This window comes from Medicago sativa, chromosome 4, assembly GCF_051527215.1.
Source record: "Medicago sativa cultivar Bolivia chromosome 4, Bolivia_mono, whole genome shotgun sequence".
NCBI lineage: Eukaryota > Viridiplantae > Streptophyta > Magnoliopsida > Fabales > Fabaceae > Medicago > Medicago sativa.
This window is the reverse complement of record NC_140752.1, coordinates 82,870,382-82,887,395: the sequence shown is the minus strand read 5'-3', so window position 1 is coordinate 82,887,395 and position 17,014 is coordinate 82,870,382. Positions and strand designations below refer to the sequence as shown.

At 37.1% G+C, this 17,014-nt stretch overlaps 1 protein-coding gene and 1 long non-coding RNA gene across 2 annotated transcripts in view; one reads left to right on the top strand and one right to left on the bottom strand.

Annotated features, from left to right (window-relative positions):
• Positions 1-23: 23 nt before the first annotated feature.
• Positions 24-5,221, bottom strand: LOC146932757 (mitogen-activated protein kinase kinase kinase 1-like). Its single transcript, XM_085704504.1, has 8 exons — positions 4,625-5,221; positions 3,537-3,624; positions 3,370-3,432; positions 2,704-2,861; positions 2,048-2,120; positions 1,881-1,940; positions 1,676-1,786; positions 24-1,449 (listed from the first exon to the last, which is right to left on the bottom strand). Exons 1-8 carry the CDS (start codon positions 5,173-5,175, stop codon positions 1,246-1,248), a joined length of 1,308 nt encoding a protein of 435 aa, XP_085560630.1. The 5' UTR covers positions 5,176-5,221; the 3' UTR covers positions 24-1,245.
• A 1,287-nt stretch (positions 5,222-6,508) lies between these two features.
• The window catches only part of LOC146932756 (uncharacterized), a 37,451-nt gene continuing 26,945 nt past the window's right edge, over positions 6,509-17,014 (top strand). The window contains exon 1 of the long non-coding RNA XR_015008405.1: positions 6,509-6,808. This is a non-coding gene — a long non-coding RNA (uncharacterized LOC146932756). The remainder of the gene's footprint in view (positions 6,809-17,014) is intronic.

Genomic DNA, 17,014 nt, shown 5'->3' with positions numbered 1-17,014 from the left:
CAAAAGGAGCAACACCAAGCAAATACAACTAACAGTAAGATTCATAGATTAATATAATATTGACTATAACATGAAGCTATGATTACAAGCACATGTCACTAAGCTTCAACAATCCATTACATATAAGCTTGCAAAAGACAAATATAACAAGCTCCCCATTTTTAACATTAAAGCCAAAAGGTACAATTTCACCTACATTAGAGTAAAAAAAAAAAAAATTCTAAAGATACAAAAATCAATTCACAAAATAAAAACTAGATAAAATTATTGTAGTTTCCTAGGAAAAAAAGGTGCATCAATTATATACAGTTTAATTGCACCGAAAAAATCATGCAAAATATCATGCTTTAATAGCACAGATAACACAACATTTGTACAGTAGCAGCAGCACCTTTCATGACCAAGTATCAGCAACCACCTTGCAATACAAGTGAATGTAGGATTTCCATGCAATAACATGAATACGAGCCGCTGATAGAATCATGTGAGCATATAGGAAGATACTGCAACAACCATTGCTTTAGAATTAGAACCATAACTTTTAAAAGCAACCGTAGAAGCAATATGACCGAAATATTCGACAACTCTGCACCAAATGACCAACTGGGCATGGCCGCTCGCCCATTGCAAATTATCGATCTCTGCAGACTGTCCTATACAGGAATGATCACTTGCTTGGAATTGAAGAGCCCATCTCCTCCTTAATTCTCCAATTCCCCTTCCAATCATAAGAACATCCGGACAATGCTCATCTAAAGTGAGCAACTTACTTTAGAGAGTAAAGTGAATAATATCAACTGTTGATAAACAAATCAATGGTTGATAATATATGCATGTCAAATCATGGGCGATTACAATATCGACCATCGATTTTCTCACTTTACTAACTACTCACATTAGAGACAAATCCAAAAGATCCATACTGCAAGATAAGGAGCCATTGCTTCTTCTCATTTGGCATGAAGGTTAAAATTTAGCTTCGTGGAACTCTTGCCAATGCAGTCTCGCCTTTTGGTGAATTTATCTTCAGCATGGGATCAACATGGTGGGCCAATACCGGATGTGATAGGGATAAACAAACTGGCGAGAGTTGTGAGGTCCAATTCCAATGCATATTATGCAAACCCACACTACTTTTCATGGATATTCCACCGGTCTAAACCCCAAGATGTGTATGGATTAACTTGAGAAATAGAGGATAAATTTGACCTTCTCAGTGCCAATGTAGGAAGTGATCAGGAGCATTTAAGGCCGAACATTGTTATTAATACGTGGAGAAGCTGAGCTTAATCTTCTTCTTAGAAATGGGTGATCCGATAGCTGAGCTGCAGTTGGGCGTTTACTTGGGTTAACTTGTAAACATTTAAGAATGAAATCTTTGGCATCTGCAGATAGAGATTCAGGAATCGGTGGAGGCTCACCCCTGCCAATCCGAAATATTGCTTGCATCTGTAGCGACAGAAAAATATATACGTGCATATTATCACCCATTATCCAACTGGAAAAGCAAGTACAATAAGTATATCTAACTTAATGATTCTAGACATAGCAGCCAACTAAACTAAATTCCGAATATTAAATATTCATAAGGTGGTTTGGAGGAGTGGAAAAGCAAAAACAGCAACGGAATTAGGAAAGTAACAAACTTAAGAAGATTATAATAAGTGTTACATACTCCTTCTAAATCAAAGTAAGGTGGCTGCCTCGTCAACATCTCCAAAACTGTACACCCTAAGCTCCATATATCAGCCGCTAGCCCGTAACCTTGGTTTCTTAAGTTAACAACCTAATGCCAAAAAATTCAAAGTTCTATCAGTTAAAATTTAAAAGCTCACTTGAAGGTATTATTTCAAAAAGATTATACAAGGGCAGAGGCAAACCTCAGGAGCCATCCAGTATGGAGAGCCTTTGCTTGATTTAACATCGTTAAATTTTGTTGCCTGGGAAGGTAAAAGAATAATTAATTATATGATTTCGAGCAGCCAGCATAAGGACTGTGTATTGGTAAGACGACAAAAAGGAGAAATTCAGTTTTGTTGAAGATTACCTTTGCCAACCCAAAATCTGCAAGCTTGACCGAACCGTTTACATCAACCAGTATATTAGCACACTTGATATCCCTTTAAAATTAAATATTTGGATTAAAAAGATTAGAGTGCAGTAAATCAATGTGAATAAAAGATAAATCTGAAATCAATTACCAAGCACTGCAACCAAATTTCATATTTTTGCAGTGGTATTCAATGTTGTGCATTTTTCATATCGAAAAAAAAAAAAAAATCACTGCAAAAAGATTATTAGAAGCAAATTATTGGGTAAAAAGATTTACTGTTGTTGTAGTTATAAATTAAAATTGAAGTGCAAGACCAAAATATCGACACCTAAATATACTTTGAAAATTATAAACAACACTAAGCTTAATAAGTTCCAAAGAAATTATAGAGGCTGGGTTTCTAAAAGTCGATCATAACCCTGTAGGATATCCCCTGACATCCACTTTCTACCAGGAACAAGATTCTAGTTTTATGCACACACAGACACACTTGTGAAGAACCTCCTTTATTATCGAAAACATTCAAGAATATATTTCCCTATAACATTAAAAACCAGCTAGATTCCTTGTGGAATTTTGAGAAAAGAAATCGCTATTGTTGTAGACCCAGCTATTGAATTGCATCATGATAACAAATTCACTCATGTTACCTGTGGACAACATCACGTTCATGAAGATACTTCAAGCCATTTAAAATTTGTCTTGTGTATGCAGAAACTTGAGAATCATTTAGGTGATAGCTTCGATAAAGACTGGCCAACGACCCTTTTGTCACAAGTTCAAGGAATATAAACAGCGTGCTTTCGTTCTGAGAAATCCAAAATATAAATATATAAATAGCTAAGAGAAGAAGATAAAAACAATAGAAACGCAATTGCTGTTTAAGGAACAGAAATGGATTAAAAAATTGAGTAAACCCTTAATTTGGTCCTAAAAAACATTAGGATATCAATTTGGTGTACAAAAGATCCGTGACATCAAATTGGCCCTAAAATGAATTTTGATCATTGCATGACATCTAAAAACCATAACTTCTGAGCTATTTCTAAGTAAAAAAATTATGATTTGAGAACTAAAATCGGAATTTACTCTAAATTTATAGTGGATAACTGAACAAAGAATTACGTACTCATCAATAAGCACAATCTACAAATCCGGAAAAACATGTAATTGGGCATTATATAGTAAGTCAACCATCATTAAAAGGAAATCAAAGTCCAATCATCTTGCAAAATGCTTATTTGAAATGCTCCAGTCATAAAAAAACAATAATTCTAGCAGAATAAAAGATGAATGCACACTAGATAAGAACATACCTTGTCTGAGCCATAATATCGAACTATGTTTTCATGTTGAAACTGACTCAAAAGAGATATTTCCTGAAAGGAAGTTCAGAAAGATTAGCATAAAAATACCAACATATAAGAAATAAGATGGAATGAAAAAGTTCATAAGATTCAATTGGAAGACTAAGTCCTCCCACCTGCTGAAGTTGGTAAATGCTTTGTTTTCCCTGGCTACTACCATCATCCAACAAAGACACCTCCTTCACCGCAAAAAAGAATCCATCACTGCAAGAAAATAAAATGCATATTTCATCTGTCAAAATAGGCAAACTATTAAAAAGATATGACTTAATGGTCATTAAAACAAGATTGATATAAAATAATGAGATGTTGTGTTTTACCAGCTATCAGCTATGGATGGATACAGAGAGAATATTTCCACTACTATACAACAACAACCGAGCCTTATTCGTTATTCCACCAATTAGGGGTCGGCTACATGGACCAAATGACGCAAACTCGTTAATTTCTAGGCCTTTCTTAATAGTATGGCTTACAGTTTTTTCCAGGTCTTCATCTGCCTCAAGCAATCTGACTACCCTCTATCTGATCTACTCTCCTAGTCTCCTTCCTAAATAATCTATAGGTGTTCCACTACCATGGCTGTCAATAATCAAAGCCAACCAACAGCCAATATAAATCAACTTTCTAATATTTTTAACTTCAATGATATTGTTTCAAAATAAAAGCTCCAGTGATATATTCTAAATGGTCCCCTCTTATGCCAACTATCGAAGGTCACATTGGAAGATTATTTTCTGCTCTTAGCAACATAATGGGATAAACCACTAGCAGACCAATCGATATCAAGTTATTCAAAACTTCAAAGTAATAATAATAGCTAAGATGAACAAAAGATGTGTTTCAATGATTAATTACTATATCCGATACAATATCTCCAATTTATAATGTAGAAACTCTCCAAATCCACTCTGATAGAGCACCGATGCCTTAGACACACACACGATTTTCACAGATCCTACAGATCAAACTAAACAACTCTAAAACCATCCTTATTCACATTCACCAAATTGGCATACTTTTCCTAAGTACTTGAGTTTTGCATATGGTAAACTAGAGTGACTTGGATGTTTATTTGTGTGCATTAATTACCTAACTAGTAAGCATTCAATGCAAATAATTCAACACTACAATACAATCAGAACAAAGTTCAATCACATACAACTAAATCATCAAACAACTAGTTAAATTAAACAATACTCACTCAGTGAAGCATTCATAAACAGTTCCAAAAGAACCCTTTCCAAGAACACAACCCTTTTGCCACGAAGAAAAAGCAGGTTTAAACATCGTATAAGGAAACAAACTCCTCTCACCACCACCATCACTATCATAATCATGTGATGTAGTAAAAGAACCAGAATCAGTAAAAAGCATACTCCTTTCACCATTTCTAACCGGATCAACAACATCTCTAACATCAACTTCACCCGAGGAAGAAGGAGAACCCCTCAAAACAACAGCCGAAGGTGCATCATCAAGGTTAGTAGAACGAATCTTTCTCGCTTCCCAATCATGGGTCGGAATAGAAAAATCTTCCGGTCCAGAAAGACCCAAGCTTTCAAAAATACGGTCGAATTCACCGTCGATGCCGAGCACACGGAGACTGGTTTCTTCATCGGAAGGTGGGGTCGGAGAAGAGACGGTGGTGACGGTGGTGGGGAGTTGGTAGTTGATGTTCTTTTTGGCGTTGGATCGTTGCAAACGTGGCGGCGGTGGTTTCTTCTTGGTTTTGGTTTTTCGCATCCACTCCATTGCTGTTGTTGTTGTTGTTTCGTGGATGTTTCTTTGTTGTGTCACTGTGTTCTTGTATGGCTGCTACTGAATTAATGGAAGGAAATTGGACAGAAATTATTGGATTACTTTATCTCTGCGTTTGTTTTACAGTTGGTTTGTCTGTATTCCTGCCATTTGGATTAATGGCTAATTTTTTTCATTTTTTTATTTACTTGCTATTTGTGGTAATGGACATGATTCATGATTGGAATTATAAATGGGTCTTGCTAACAAGTGCCCTAAGGGCATTGTTTAAGAAACCCAAAAAAAGAAACATGTCTTAAAAATACAAGTCAAACACTTTTTAAAGTCATAACCGTATAATTTCCAATGCAAAAATTGCTACTTTTAGATGCTTAAACAATGCACTTAGGGCACTTGTTAGCATTTTCCATTATAAATAGGAGTACAAAATAAAATTAATTATTTTGAATTTTTTCTTCTTCCAATATCTATTGAATGAAATTTATGTGTGTCTCATCATTTAGAAAATGAGTTTTAAAAAGAACAATGAAATATACATGTGAATTAATGTCGTTAAGATTACCCTAAAAATTATTATGTGATTTGATCCAATTTTTAAAAAGGAATATGAAATTCGATACGAGCGATTTTTATATTAAGAGGTAAAAAAATTTCGATAATATTTTGGTTTTGAACATTCTTCAAATTTTTTAAATCAGTTTTCAATTTTTTAAAATAAGTTTTCGATTTTGATTGGATATGAACAACCATAATTAAAGCGTCGTTCCCGCAATATTTTTTTTTTAAAATATCGAATCAATCTCATGTCGTTGCCATTGTGAAATTTCATGTTTGATTTGAACTCAAACATGGTTCATACATCTTCATCTTTCTGAAGTTTCATGAGTGAACAAAACGCTTCTATTTGAGTTGATCGAAAAACGACGTTACTTAACATTGACCATCTTTCTTGTGTCTCTGTGGTTGAAACGAACATTAATTTGATCCAATTGATTCTTAAAGTCGCACAATGTAACATCATCACGGGTCATGCACATATTGGGTTTCACCATGTTGTAGTAAACTGCAACTAGTTTATAGCCTTCTTAGAACTAAAGATGCACATGATTTTACAAATTCTTGAACTTGTGTCCATCTTTTCTAAACATAATACGACAAAGTAGAACACAATATAACATGATATCTTAATCTTAATCTTAATCTTAATATATATAAATGTTAAACAGTGCTGATTAACCCTAATCCCGCCACTGTTTAACCTAATCCCACCTTTTTTGAGAGTTTTAAAAAATCTTTATGAAAAAAGTCTTTGTGGAGATTCGAACTCGCAACATTTAGGTTCCATCCAAGCATTTTGACCACTTAACCAAGGCTGTTTTTCTGATCTAATTTTGCTTCCACTACTCGATATCAAACACCAAACTTCCTTTTTAAAAGGCCAATTAATCCATTTTCCTCTCTTCCCAGAATTCAACGTGTTATACGGTTCTGAAACCTTTCTCTCCTTATTCCTGCGATCTCAACCCTGAAGGCAGCCATCTCCATCCTTTTCTTCCCATTTTTTCCTTCGATTTCTCCTCATAGATGTGAATGTGATGTAGATTTCGTCCTAAATAACTTATTAATGGTATGATCACTAAACCAATTTTGATAATAATGCTATTTTATTCATTCTGATTTTGTGGATTGTGATTGTGTCAGTTTTCATGATGAATGACAATGCTTGAAATCCTTTTATGATTTTATTTATTATATTGATTGTGATTGTGTTAATTTCCTTGATTCCCAATGCTTGAAATTAGGGTTTTATGATTTTTCTATGTTTGTCAATCCTTGAATTTTAAAAAAAATTGTGGATTTTATGATTTTTCTATTTTTTGTTAATTTGTCAATCTTGATTTCTCAAATTTAGAGTTTTTGACGGTTTTCTGAAATAGGATAGGATTTGCCAATGCTTCATTTTTAATTATTTGATTTAGGCCTTAAAAATAGGGAAGTTTTCCAGCTCAAGTGTTAATGTATCCTTAAACCGTGTTTTAGGTTGTTTTTCTTGAACCTGAACACGTGCAAATGGTGTTGCTTGAAAATAGGTGTCACTCCAACTATCACTAATGTGTACTGGGTGGTTTCACATAAATCTTTTGATAAATCCTTGAAAATAGCCACCACTCCAAGCATCGTGGGTGGTTTTCATAGTACCTTTCAAATTCTCACTCTCTTCTTATAAATAGGTGTCTTTGTTGTTTCCCTTCATGTTCTGTTTTCTATAATCTCTTAAATCTTTGAAAATAGGTAACACTCCAAGAATAACTAATGTGTAGTTGGACATCGTTAAGGGTAATTTTGTCGGACAATGAGAGAGAGTGAGAGAAACTTAGAGAGAGAAACCATTGGGGGGGAAGGGCCCACTAGGGACAAAGTGAGAGGAGAGCGGCCATGGCAACAGAAGAAGGTGCAGTTCAATGACAAAAACACAACTTCCTTCTTCTTCACAAACATCCCCGATGGGGTTTTGGGCACTGATTTATGGAAAGTTTTCATGAGGTTCGGGCAAGTGAGAGAGGTCTTTATCCCTAAGAAGCTGGATCGGAGGGGGAATAGGTTTGGTTTTGTGAAATTTCTTGAGGTGGCTGATGTAGAGGCGCTGGGTGGCAGGCTGGCGGATGTGTGGGTCGGAGACAACAGATTGAAGGTTAACAAAGCTCGTTTTGATAGAGAGGTTTATCCTGCTCCGCCGGAAAGCAGTCGGAAGGCAGTGGCCGATGTGAAGGTAGACGGAGGTCCTAGGGTGCTGACATATAAGGAGGCTATTAAAAACATTAGGGTACAGCAACCGGTGGTGACGAACAGAACTTTGAAGCTGGTTCCGTCGGTAACATGTTTACATAAACTGGAAAAGTGCTTTGTGGCTGTCCTAGCTTACCAGAGGGAGGCGAAGCAGGTTGCAAAATACCTTGTTATGGGTGGTTTTAAGCAGGTGAAGGTGCTCTCGATGGGGGGTAACCAGGTGCTGTTGGAAAGTGATTTCCCTATGGCGATTCTGGAAGCAGAAAAGAACCAGGAGGAGTGGTGGAGGGGCTTGTTTAAGGAGGTGAAATGTTGGTCTCCAAATATGGTGGTCAAGGATAGGAAGGTGTGGCTGAGGATATCTGGTCTGCCCCTCCATGTTTGGGAGGAGAATAACTTTCAGCAGTTGGGTGCAATGTTTGGTTCTTTCTTGGATTTCGACGAAGAAACGATAGGCTTCTGGAGACTAGATTATGCTAGAATTCAAGTGTGTACCTCAAGGCTGGGCTTTATCTCCGAACAGTTGAGGTTGGAGGTTATGGGTGCATGGTTTGATGTTTGGGTGGTGGAGGAGTCTCTGGTGCAGCAACAAGGATGCCAGGAGTGGGAGGTAGCCTCAACAGCCTCCTCTCACGGTGGTGGTGGAGGCGCAGACATGGTAGAGCTCATGGAAGAGGAAAGTGATGCTAGCCCAAGGGTAGAGCTGTCTGTACGTTTGGGGGCCCACACTAGGAAAGGTATGGCTTGTCAACATCTATTGTTGAAGGAACAACAGGAGAGAACAGAGGTGAACTTTTTGGAGGGTCAGAATCAAGTTCCCTTAGTGGAACACAATAATTCAAATGAACCATTGGGGTTGAGACAGGTGGATGGTGGGAAAGAGGTTCCTAGTATACAGCATAGGCAGCTATTGGCGGAAGGTGAAGTGTGTGAGGAAAGTCTTCCCCCAAGTCAGTTGGATGCAGACCATGTGAAGGATGCAGAGCGCGTGGAGACCAATCGCGTGGAGGGAGAGAAATTACGGCTTCCAGCTTTAGCTGAAGCGCGTGAGGTTGTTAAAGAAGCTGAGGTGGTGGGACCGGGTCAGGAGTTATGTGTTGGGCCTATGTTGAATTTGAGGCCTGATGGGCCGGATGAGGGTAATGTTTTTTGTCAGGCTTCTACTACACCTATTGTCAAAGTAAATCAGGGCAGGGAGGTGGAAATAGCAAGTAAGCACGTTCGATTCATTTCGGAGGATTCAGATTTATCGGATTTTAGTGATTCGGTAGAGGCTCTTGGGGAACATCAAGAGAAGAAGGCCTTGCAAAAAGTGAAGAGAAGGCATAAAAAAAAGTTGGGCGGGGGTGTTTTATCTTGGTTTTCGGGTGTCAAACATTGATTACGTTTGAACCTTTTTAACCGGTGATATCTTATTTTTTCTTGGGAAGGGAAAAAGTAAGCAAAACCCTTGAGAATCGAGGTCCGGGAGTTGTTTTCGCTACGGGAAGGTGTTAGGCACCCATAACGACTATAGTATTCTATAGGAACCGTCTTTAATTTCTACGCGCGCGCTTTATTTTTAAATGCTATTTTGAAAATGTTATTAATCCTAAGAGTTTTCTAAGTGAAGAATTGGAGGGAGAAGAATGTTTTTGGATTTTTATTTTAGTCGAATTGAAGGAATTTTGTTCCCTGCCTACGTACCCGTTTAAGGGATCAAATCCACCGTAGTTCTCTCTCAAAAATGTTTTTGTTTTTGTTGGTTGATTTTAAGTTTGAAAATTGGATTTTGAAGAATGGAAAGAGGCCTCAAGGGCATGAGATTATGAAATTGTGAGGTTGAATTAGTCATTTGCAAAATGTGGTCTAAACATGATTATTTTCATTGAAATTTGATTAAGAAAATGAAAAAGGAAAATACAATGGGATTTTGATCCCAAGGTTTATTTCAAAAATGATTTGAGTGAAGTTTGTTCATATTTTTTTGGAAAATGATTTTTTCTAAGTATAAATCCTAGGCATTCATCTAAACATACAATCCTAAACATACATCTAAACATGCATATTCTAGCTATTTATCTAAAGTGAAGTGTGTGCATGTGTCGGTGCTTGTGTCGGTGTACATTATTAGAGTCCATTGTCCTTATTACATCATTGGCCTAGATACATTCTATGGTCTTGCAAGAATTAAAAATGGCATAAAAGTAAAGTACAAGATTTCCTAGATGTTACATTCTAAGTATTAATATGGGAATTAAAGTGCAAGAAATGAAACTACAATGGAAGAATGAAGTAAGCTTGTGGAGATGCATGAAACATGAAACAAAATGGTTAGTGGCACAAGGAATAATAAGGATTGAAATGGATGCAAGTAAAATAGCATAGGAAAGTAATGAAACTTGACAAAAAAAGTAGAAATCCTAGCACACACAAAAGTGGTAAAATATGCCTAAACTTTGTCATAAAATTCCCACAATCATAAGGCCTATAATTTTCATGCCATGACAATCTTCAAAGAGTTTTATTTCAGCTATGACATGAAAATTATAAGGCAATATTACACCAATAATTATGACACATTTAAGCATATTTTACACTTTATTTCCACAAACAATTATTTACATGACTTGTAAAACAAGAAATTAACAAATCAAACTCCAAAACAGTAAAGAATAGCACCAAATCAGAGGCATACACATTGCAAATTCTCATATCAAGGGTCAATATACCATAGCAAGATTTTGGGATCAAGAACATGCAAGAATTTCACAAGAAATTAACAAAAAGTAACATAAAATCACAAGAAAACTCCACATATATTTTTATCAATTTTAACATGCAACAATTATCACAAAAATACCACAAAACTATCAAGAAATATGTGTGAAAATTTTTGGAATTTTTAGACACAAACACATATAAAATTTCACAATTTTTAACAAAAAATGGTAAACTTTTAACAAGAAAATACTACATATTTTTAATCAAGATTTAACACATAAAAACACCAAAAAAATGTCAAGAAAATGATCAAGGATACATGAATTTTTTTTTAGGAATTTTATCAAAGATTTTGGACAGACAGGGGTGTAATTAGCAATTTTTAGCAAGAAATGCTGGGAAAGGGAGGGTGTACGTAGCATACTGGAATGAAATGGCAAGCAGGAACAGGTTGGGCTTCAGGATGGGTCAAAAGAGTTGGACCGGTTCAGGAACGGGTCGGTTCAACCGAACCGATCCAACAAGAGTGATACAAAACCGGTTTGTCAAAGCCTCTTTTTCCTAAAGAACTCAGCAGCATCGCTGCTCCTCCCTTCTTCCCTCACGTTCTCTTTTCATGAAAAGCTTCGACATGGATCCAGATTCTTCCTAGCTAACGCCTAGTGCCGCAAATTAACTCAAACGAACACACAAATTAGCCTACTCCTCTTCAAACAAACTTATTCTAACAAGGAATTTCCACACAAAAAAACCATCAAACTGACGAATTTGGCATACAAGACGAACCAGCAAGCTCAAACGACGGAATGAAGAGGATGACGTTACCTTTTTGATCTGGACGATTCTTTTCGATTCGGTACGGTAGTGATTGCTTGAACGAAACTTGTTTCAGATCGGTCATCCCTTTTCCTCGTCGAGCTTCATCGATTCCGATTCAGTTCTGGTGAGATATTGTTGTTCCCTTCTGTCTTTGCTCCAACCTTATTTTCTCTCGCGAATCCGTTCCAAAGCAGCTTTGAGATGGATTCTGGAATCATTTCTTGGCTTGGTGATGGTGCGGATTCTGGACTGTGATTGCTTCGTGAATCAGTCCGGCGGCGGCTTCGAAAAAGGTTTCTGTGTTGCTGTTCTTGTTTGAATAAAGGCTGAGCTTGTTCTTGCCGTGTTCACACTTCACTTCAGGCTTGCAAGTTCGATTGTGAGGAATTGTTACCGTCGAATTCGAAACTGGATCTCCAAGATTCGTTTGTGTTGGTTTGATCGGAATTTGTGATATTCGAATGAATTGAATGCGCGTTTGATTCTAACGAATCCGTCGGAGTCGTTTGAAAATTGAATAGAGGGGCGAATTTATTGAAGGGATTGAATGGAGAATTGTTGAAGAAAAAGAAGAAGAAAAAGATGGATTAAGGATGAAGAAAGTGGTGGTTATGGAGGTTTTGTGGTGGTTATGGAGTGAGAAGATGAAGATTGAGGGTGGTTGTGGAGTTAGTTAGGGTGGTGGAGTGAGTTAGTTATGGTGGTGGGGTGGTGGAGAAAGTTAGTTAGAAGTGAGAAAATGGGAGGAAAAAATTGAGAGAAAAAGCTTTGTGATTTTTGTGGATGTGTAAAATAATTAATGGTTGAATGTGTTGAAAATTGACCTTGACTTTGACTTATATAGGTGATGTGGTAAGCTTTGGACCAATTGGAGTGGGACATATGGCACTAGACTTGTAACAAACTTTTGTGGACCAATAACATTTGGACACGTGGCACTTGGACTCTAACAAACTTAAAAAAGGAATTAAAATGCAAATAATAAAAGTGCGAGGACTAAAATGAAAATTAAAACTAAAATTGAATTGAAAAAGTAAATTGAAAATTAACGTAAAACGAGACGATTAAAAACAACAAAGCAGATTAAAACGAATCAGAAATATTATGTGAAATGACCAAAACGCCCCTAGGGACTAAAATGACTCGAAATGACTCAAATGAAATTTTAAAATGGATTTTTAACAGGAAATTAAAGCAAGAGTTCATACAAGCGAATTAAAAGACTCAGAGACAATTTTTAGGATTTGAACAGAGTTTTGACACATGAAAAGACCAAAATGCCCCTAGGGGCAAAACTGACTCAAAAATGACTTCAAATGCAAGTTTAAAATGGATTTTGACATAGAATTGAAATGAAGACTTATTCAAACTACTTGAAAGGACTTAAACAAATTTTTAAAGATTGGAAGAGATTTTATCATGGGAAATGACTAAAATGCCCCTAGGGGCTAAACTGACTAAAAAATGACTCAACTGATATTTTTTTGAAATGAATTTTGACATTAGATTGAAACAAGGACTTATACAACCCAATTTAAAAGACTCAAACAATTTTCAAGGATTAAAATGAGTTGAATGCAGAAAATGACTAAAATACCCTTTTTCATGAATTTTGCAAACAATATTGAAATAAAATGCAGAGAAAGATGCAATTGATCAGAGACATATCAAATGACTTGAAATGCAAGATAAGAAGAATTGAGTTAGTATTTTTAGGTCCAAAATTAGGGTATAACAGCTGCCCCTATTTAAGTTTCTTTGTCCGGAGAGTCAAGAGACGAAGTCTTAGAGTTGACGGGACGAAGATACTTAAATATTAACATTTGCACTGCTTTTGGACATAAAAATACGTTTTCAGGTTTTCAAAGACATGAATGTTATGCAATACTTTGATTATGAATGCAAGACAAACAACTGGAGTCTATGGAACATGTCATGTCACTGGGGATTCGAGTGAACATTGACAGGGTAGACAAACCAGGGAGTAGAAAATAGGGTACAAGTTGTTCTTTGGGTCGAACTAGCCACTTGACCAAGGAACACAAAACAAGAGATAGGTGCAAGCTGTTCTTGGGATTGAACTTGGCACTTGACCGGAAACATAGACACATAGGCAGATACAAGTTGTTCTTTGGATCGAACTTGACACTTGGTTGAAGATACAAACAGACAGGCAGACACAAACTGTTCTTTTGGATTGAACTGGCTGTTTGGCTGGAGACATAGACAAAAGGGTTGATACAAGCTGTTTCTTTGGATCGAACTTGCTTGTTGGATTATCACCACGTCATGTGGGAAGGTGCAAACTGTTCCTTCAGATCGAACTTGCCGTTTGACCGATAACAAAGCATAAGCTGGGTACAAACTGTTCTTTTAGATCGAACTTGCCGTTTGACCGATAACAAAGCATAAGCTGGGTACAAACTGTTCTTTTTAGATCGAACTTGTCGTTTGTCCGGAAGCATAGGTACATAAGCAGGTACAAGTGGTTCTTTTTTGGATCGAACCTGGCACTTGACCGATAACAAGATACAAATTGAAAGTCTAGCTTAACAAAATACCGATTGAAGGTAAATTGTCTTGGACCTGATTTGAAAATAGACATGACCATTTTGGTTGGCCCAAAAAGCAAATTGAGAGTGAATTGACATTGATTTGAATTGAAAGTTGACATTGAAAGTTGAGATTGAACAGAGACATAGACATTGGATTGGAGAATTGCAATTGACATTGAGATTGGATTGGAATTGAATTGAAAGTTGAAATTGACATTGACATTGACATTGACATTGACATTGAAATTGACATTGACATTGACATTGGATATTGACATTGACATTGAAATTGACATTGACATTGACATTGGATATTGACATTGACATTGAAATTGACATTGACATTGACATTGGATATTGACATTGACATTGGAGTTTGAGAGTTGAGATTGCATTGAATTTGACAGTTGAAATTGAAATTGACAGTTGGAATTGAAATTGAAATTGAGTTTGACATTTGGAATTGACAGTTGGATATGCAACATGTATGTATGGTATAGCAAGATTATTGGATGTATGAGCACATAAAATGCATGATTATGCATGTATGAATGCTTCAAATGCATGATTGGCTTGTAATCTGACAGAGAAAGTTTCACAGAGATAGACAAAACATTGGAAGATTGGGCACGTAGTGGCTCGTGCTGCAACATATTCACAGGGGAAAACCTCTTTGGAGAGACCGTCGTTTGAGAGACGTATCGAAACCATGGCTGAGGGCAATAAAAACTTGTAAAGGAGGACCCTTGGAAGGTTCTTGGATACAGGTCGCCGTTGCTAGGCGTGTCAGTGCTGGGTAAACATTGGATGTTCGCATTTGTGGTCAATGCTTTTAAATTCTTTTCATTCTTTCATTCTTTCATTTTCAACCCCATTTTTGCCTGAACCGCCCTTTCGGGTTTTCGATTCACCGGGGAGTAAAGATTCTTTTCATTGCCCCATTTTTGCCTGATTTGCCTTCATAGGTTGTCAATCAGCGGGGTGCTCATTTTTGCCTAAGCCGCCCTTTCGGGTTTTCAACTTAGCGAGCTTTTTATTTGTATTTTTTTTATTTTCCATTTTCATTCTGTTTTTTCATTCTTGCCATTGACCATAGATCATCCTGGGGAGTAACTTGCTTGTAACATGTATTGAAATAGACATTGACACTCATTCATTCATGCATGTTTCATTGAAATGTACCATATTGCTCAGGTTTGCTTTCAAAATAGACAGAAAAAGATTTTTAGTTTTCAAAAGATGTTTGTTTCAGACATTGACATCATCAAATAGGAAGGAATAAAATGTTTTGTATATATAGCATTGAAAGTAGAAAGAAAGATAGAGTTTCGAACAATAGAAAGGCTCAAATTGATGTAAAAGAGTGAGAGTCAGCCAAAGGCATGACTTCACGGATTTACAAAGCTTGGAAAATGGTAATTTTATTGGTTGGTGATACATTGAACACGATGACCGCTACATTTCATAGAAATTTTGAATTCACAAGTACAGAAGCTTCTGATGAAGATGATCATTGACAGTTGCAGATGCCCCAAGGGGTGATGGTGATTTGCCAGATATAGTTACTTGTCTTTTATTGTCAACCTCATTTTTGCATGAACCGCCCTTTCGGGTTTTCGGCTCATCGAGGCGCTCATTCTTGCCTGAGTTGCGTACAATCTCAGCGAGCTCTTTCATATATTTTTTTTGTCCCTAACTTTTGCCTGGATCGCCCTTTCGGGTTTTCGATCCACCGGGAAGCGCATTTTTGCCTAGGCCGCCCTTTCGGGTTTTCGACCTACCACGCTGTTCTTTTCTTTCTAGACAAAGTATTTCTTGACTATATCGGCATTAACAGGATTTGGGAGTTCAACACCATCCATGTGTGTAAGAATCAAAGCACCGCCAGAGAAAGCCTTCTTGACAACATAAGGACCTTCGTAGTTAGGTGTCCACTTGCCCCTTGGGTCGGGTTGCTGGCTTATCCTTCTTTTCAATACAAGTTCGCCTTCCTTGAATTCTCTAGGTCGGACTTTCTTGTCAAAAGCATTCTTCATTCGCACTTGATACAATTGTCCATGAGTCATAGCATCCATATGTTTCTCTTCAATCAGATTCAATTGGTCATACCGACTTTGACACCATTCAGCCTCAGTTAATTTTGCTTCCATGATCACTCGAAGAGATGGAATCTCCACTTCCAGAGGGAGAACTGCTTCCATACCATACACCAAAGAGAAAGGAGTTGCCCCGGTTGAACTGCGCACTGTAGTGCGGTAACCATGCAAGGAAAAAGGTAGCATTTCATGCCAGTCTTTGTAAGTAGTGACCATCTTCTGAACAATCTTCTTGATGTTCTTGTTAGCGGCCTCAACTGCACCATTCATCTGAGGTCTATAAGGAGAAGAGTTGTGATGTTCAATTTTGAATTCTTCACATAAAGCTTGCATCATGCTATTGTTCAGATTGGAACCATTGTCAGTGATGATCTTGTTGGGAACACCATATCGACAGATGATGTTATTTTTGATAAACTTGACAACCACTTGCTTGGTCACATTTGCGTAAGAGGCAGCTTCAACCCACTTGGTGAAATAATCAATTGCCACTAGAATGAAACGATGTCCATTGGAAGCCTTTGGTTCAATTCTTCCGATCATGTCAATGCCCCACATAGAGAAAGGCCATGGGGAAGATATAACATTGAGAGCGTGTGGAGGCACATGAATCTTGTCAGCATAAACTTGACATTTGTGGCATCTCTTGGCATGTTTGTGGCAATCACGTTCCATAGTTATCCAGTAATAGCCGGCTCTTAACAGTTTTCTTGACATGGCATGGCCCGAAGCATGGGTCCCGAAAGTACCATCATGTACATCATGCATCAACTTCTCAGCTTCTTGTTTGTCAACACATCTCAGTAAGACCATGTCATAGTTCCTCTTGTATAGGATTTCTCCGTCCAGAAGGAATTTGCTAGCCCATCTTCT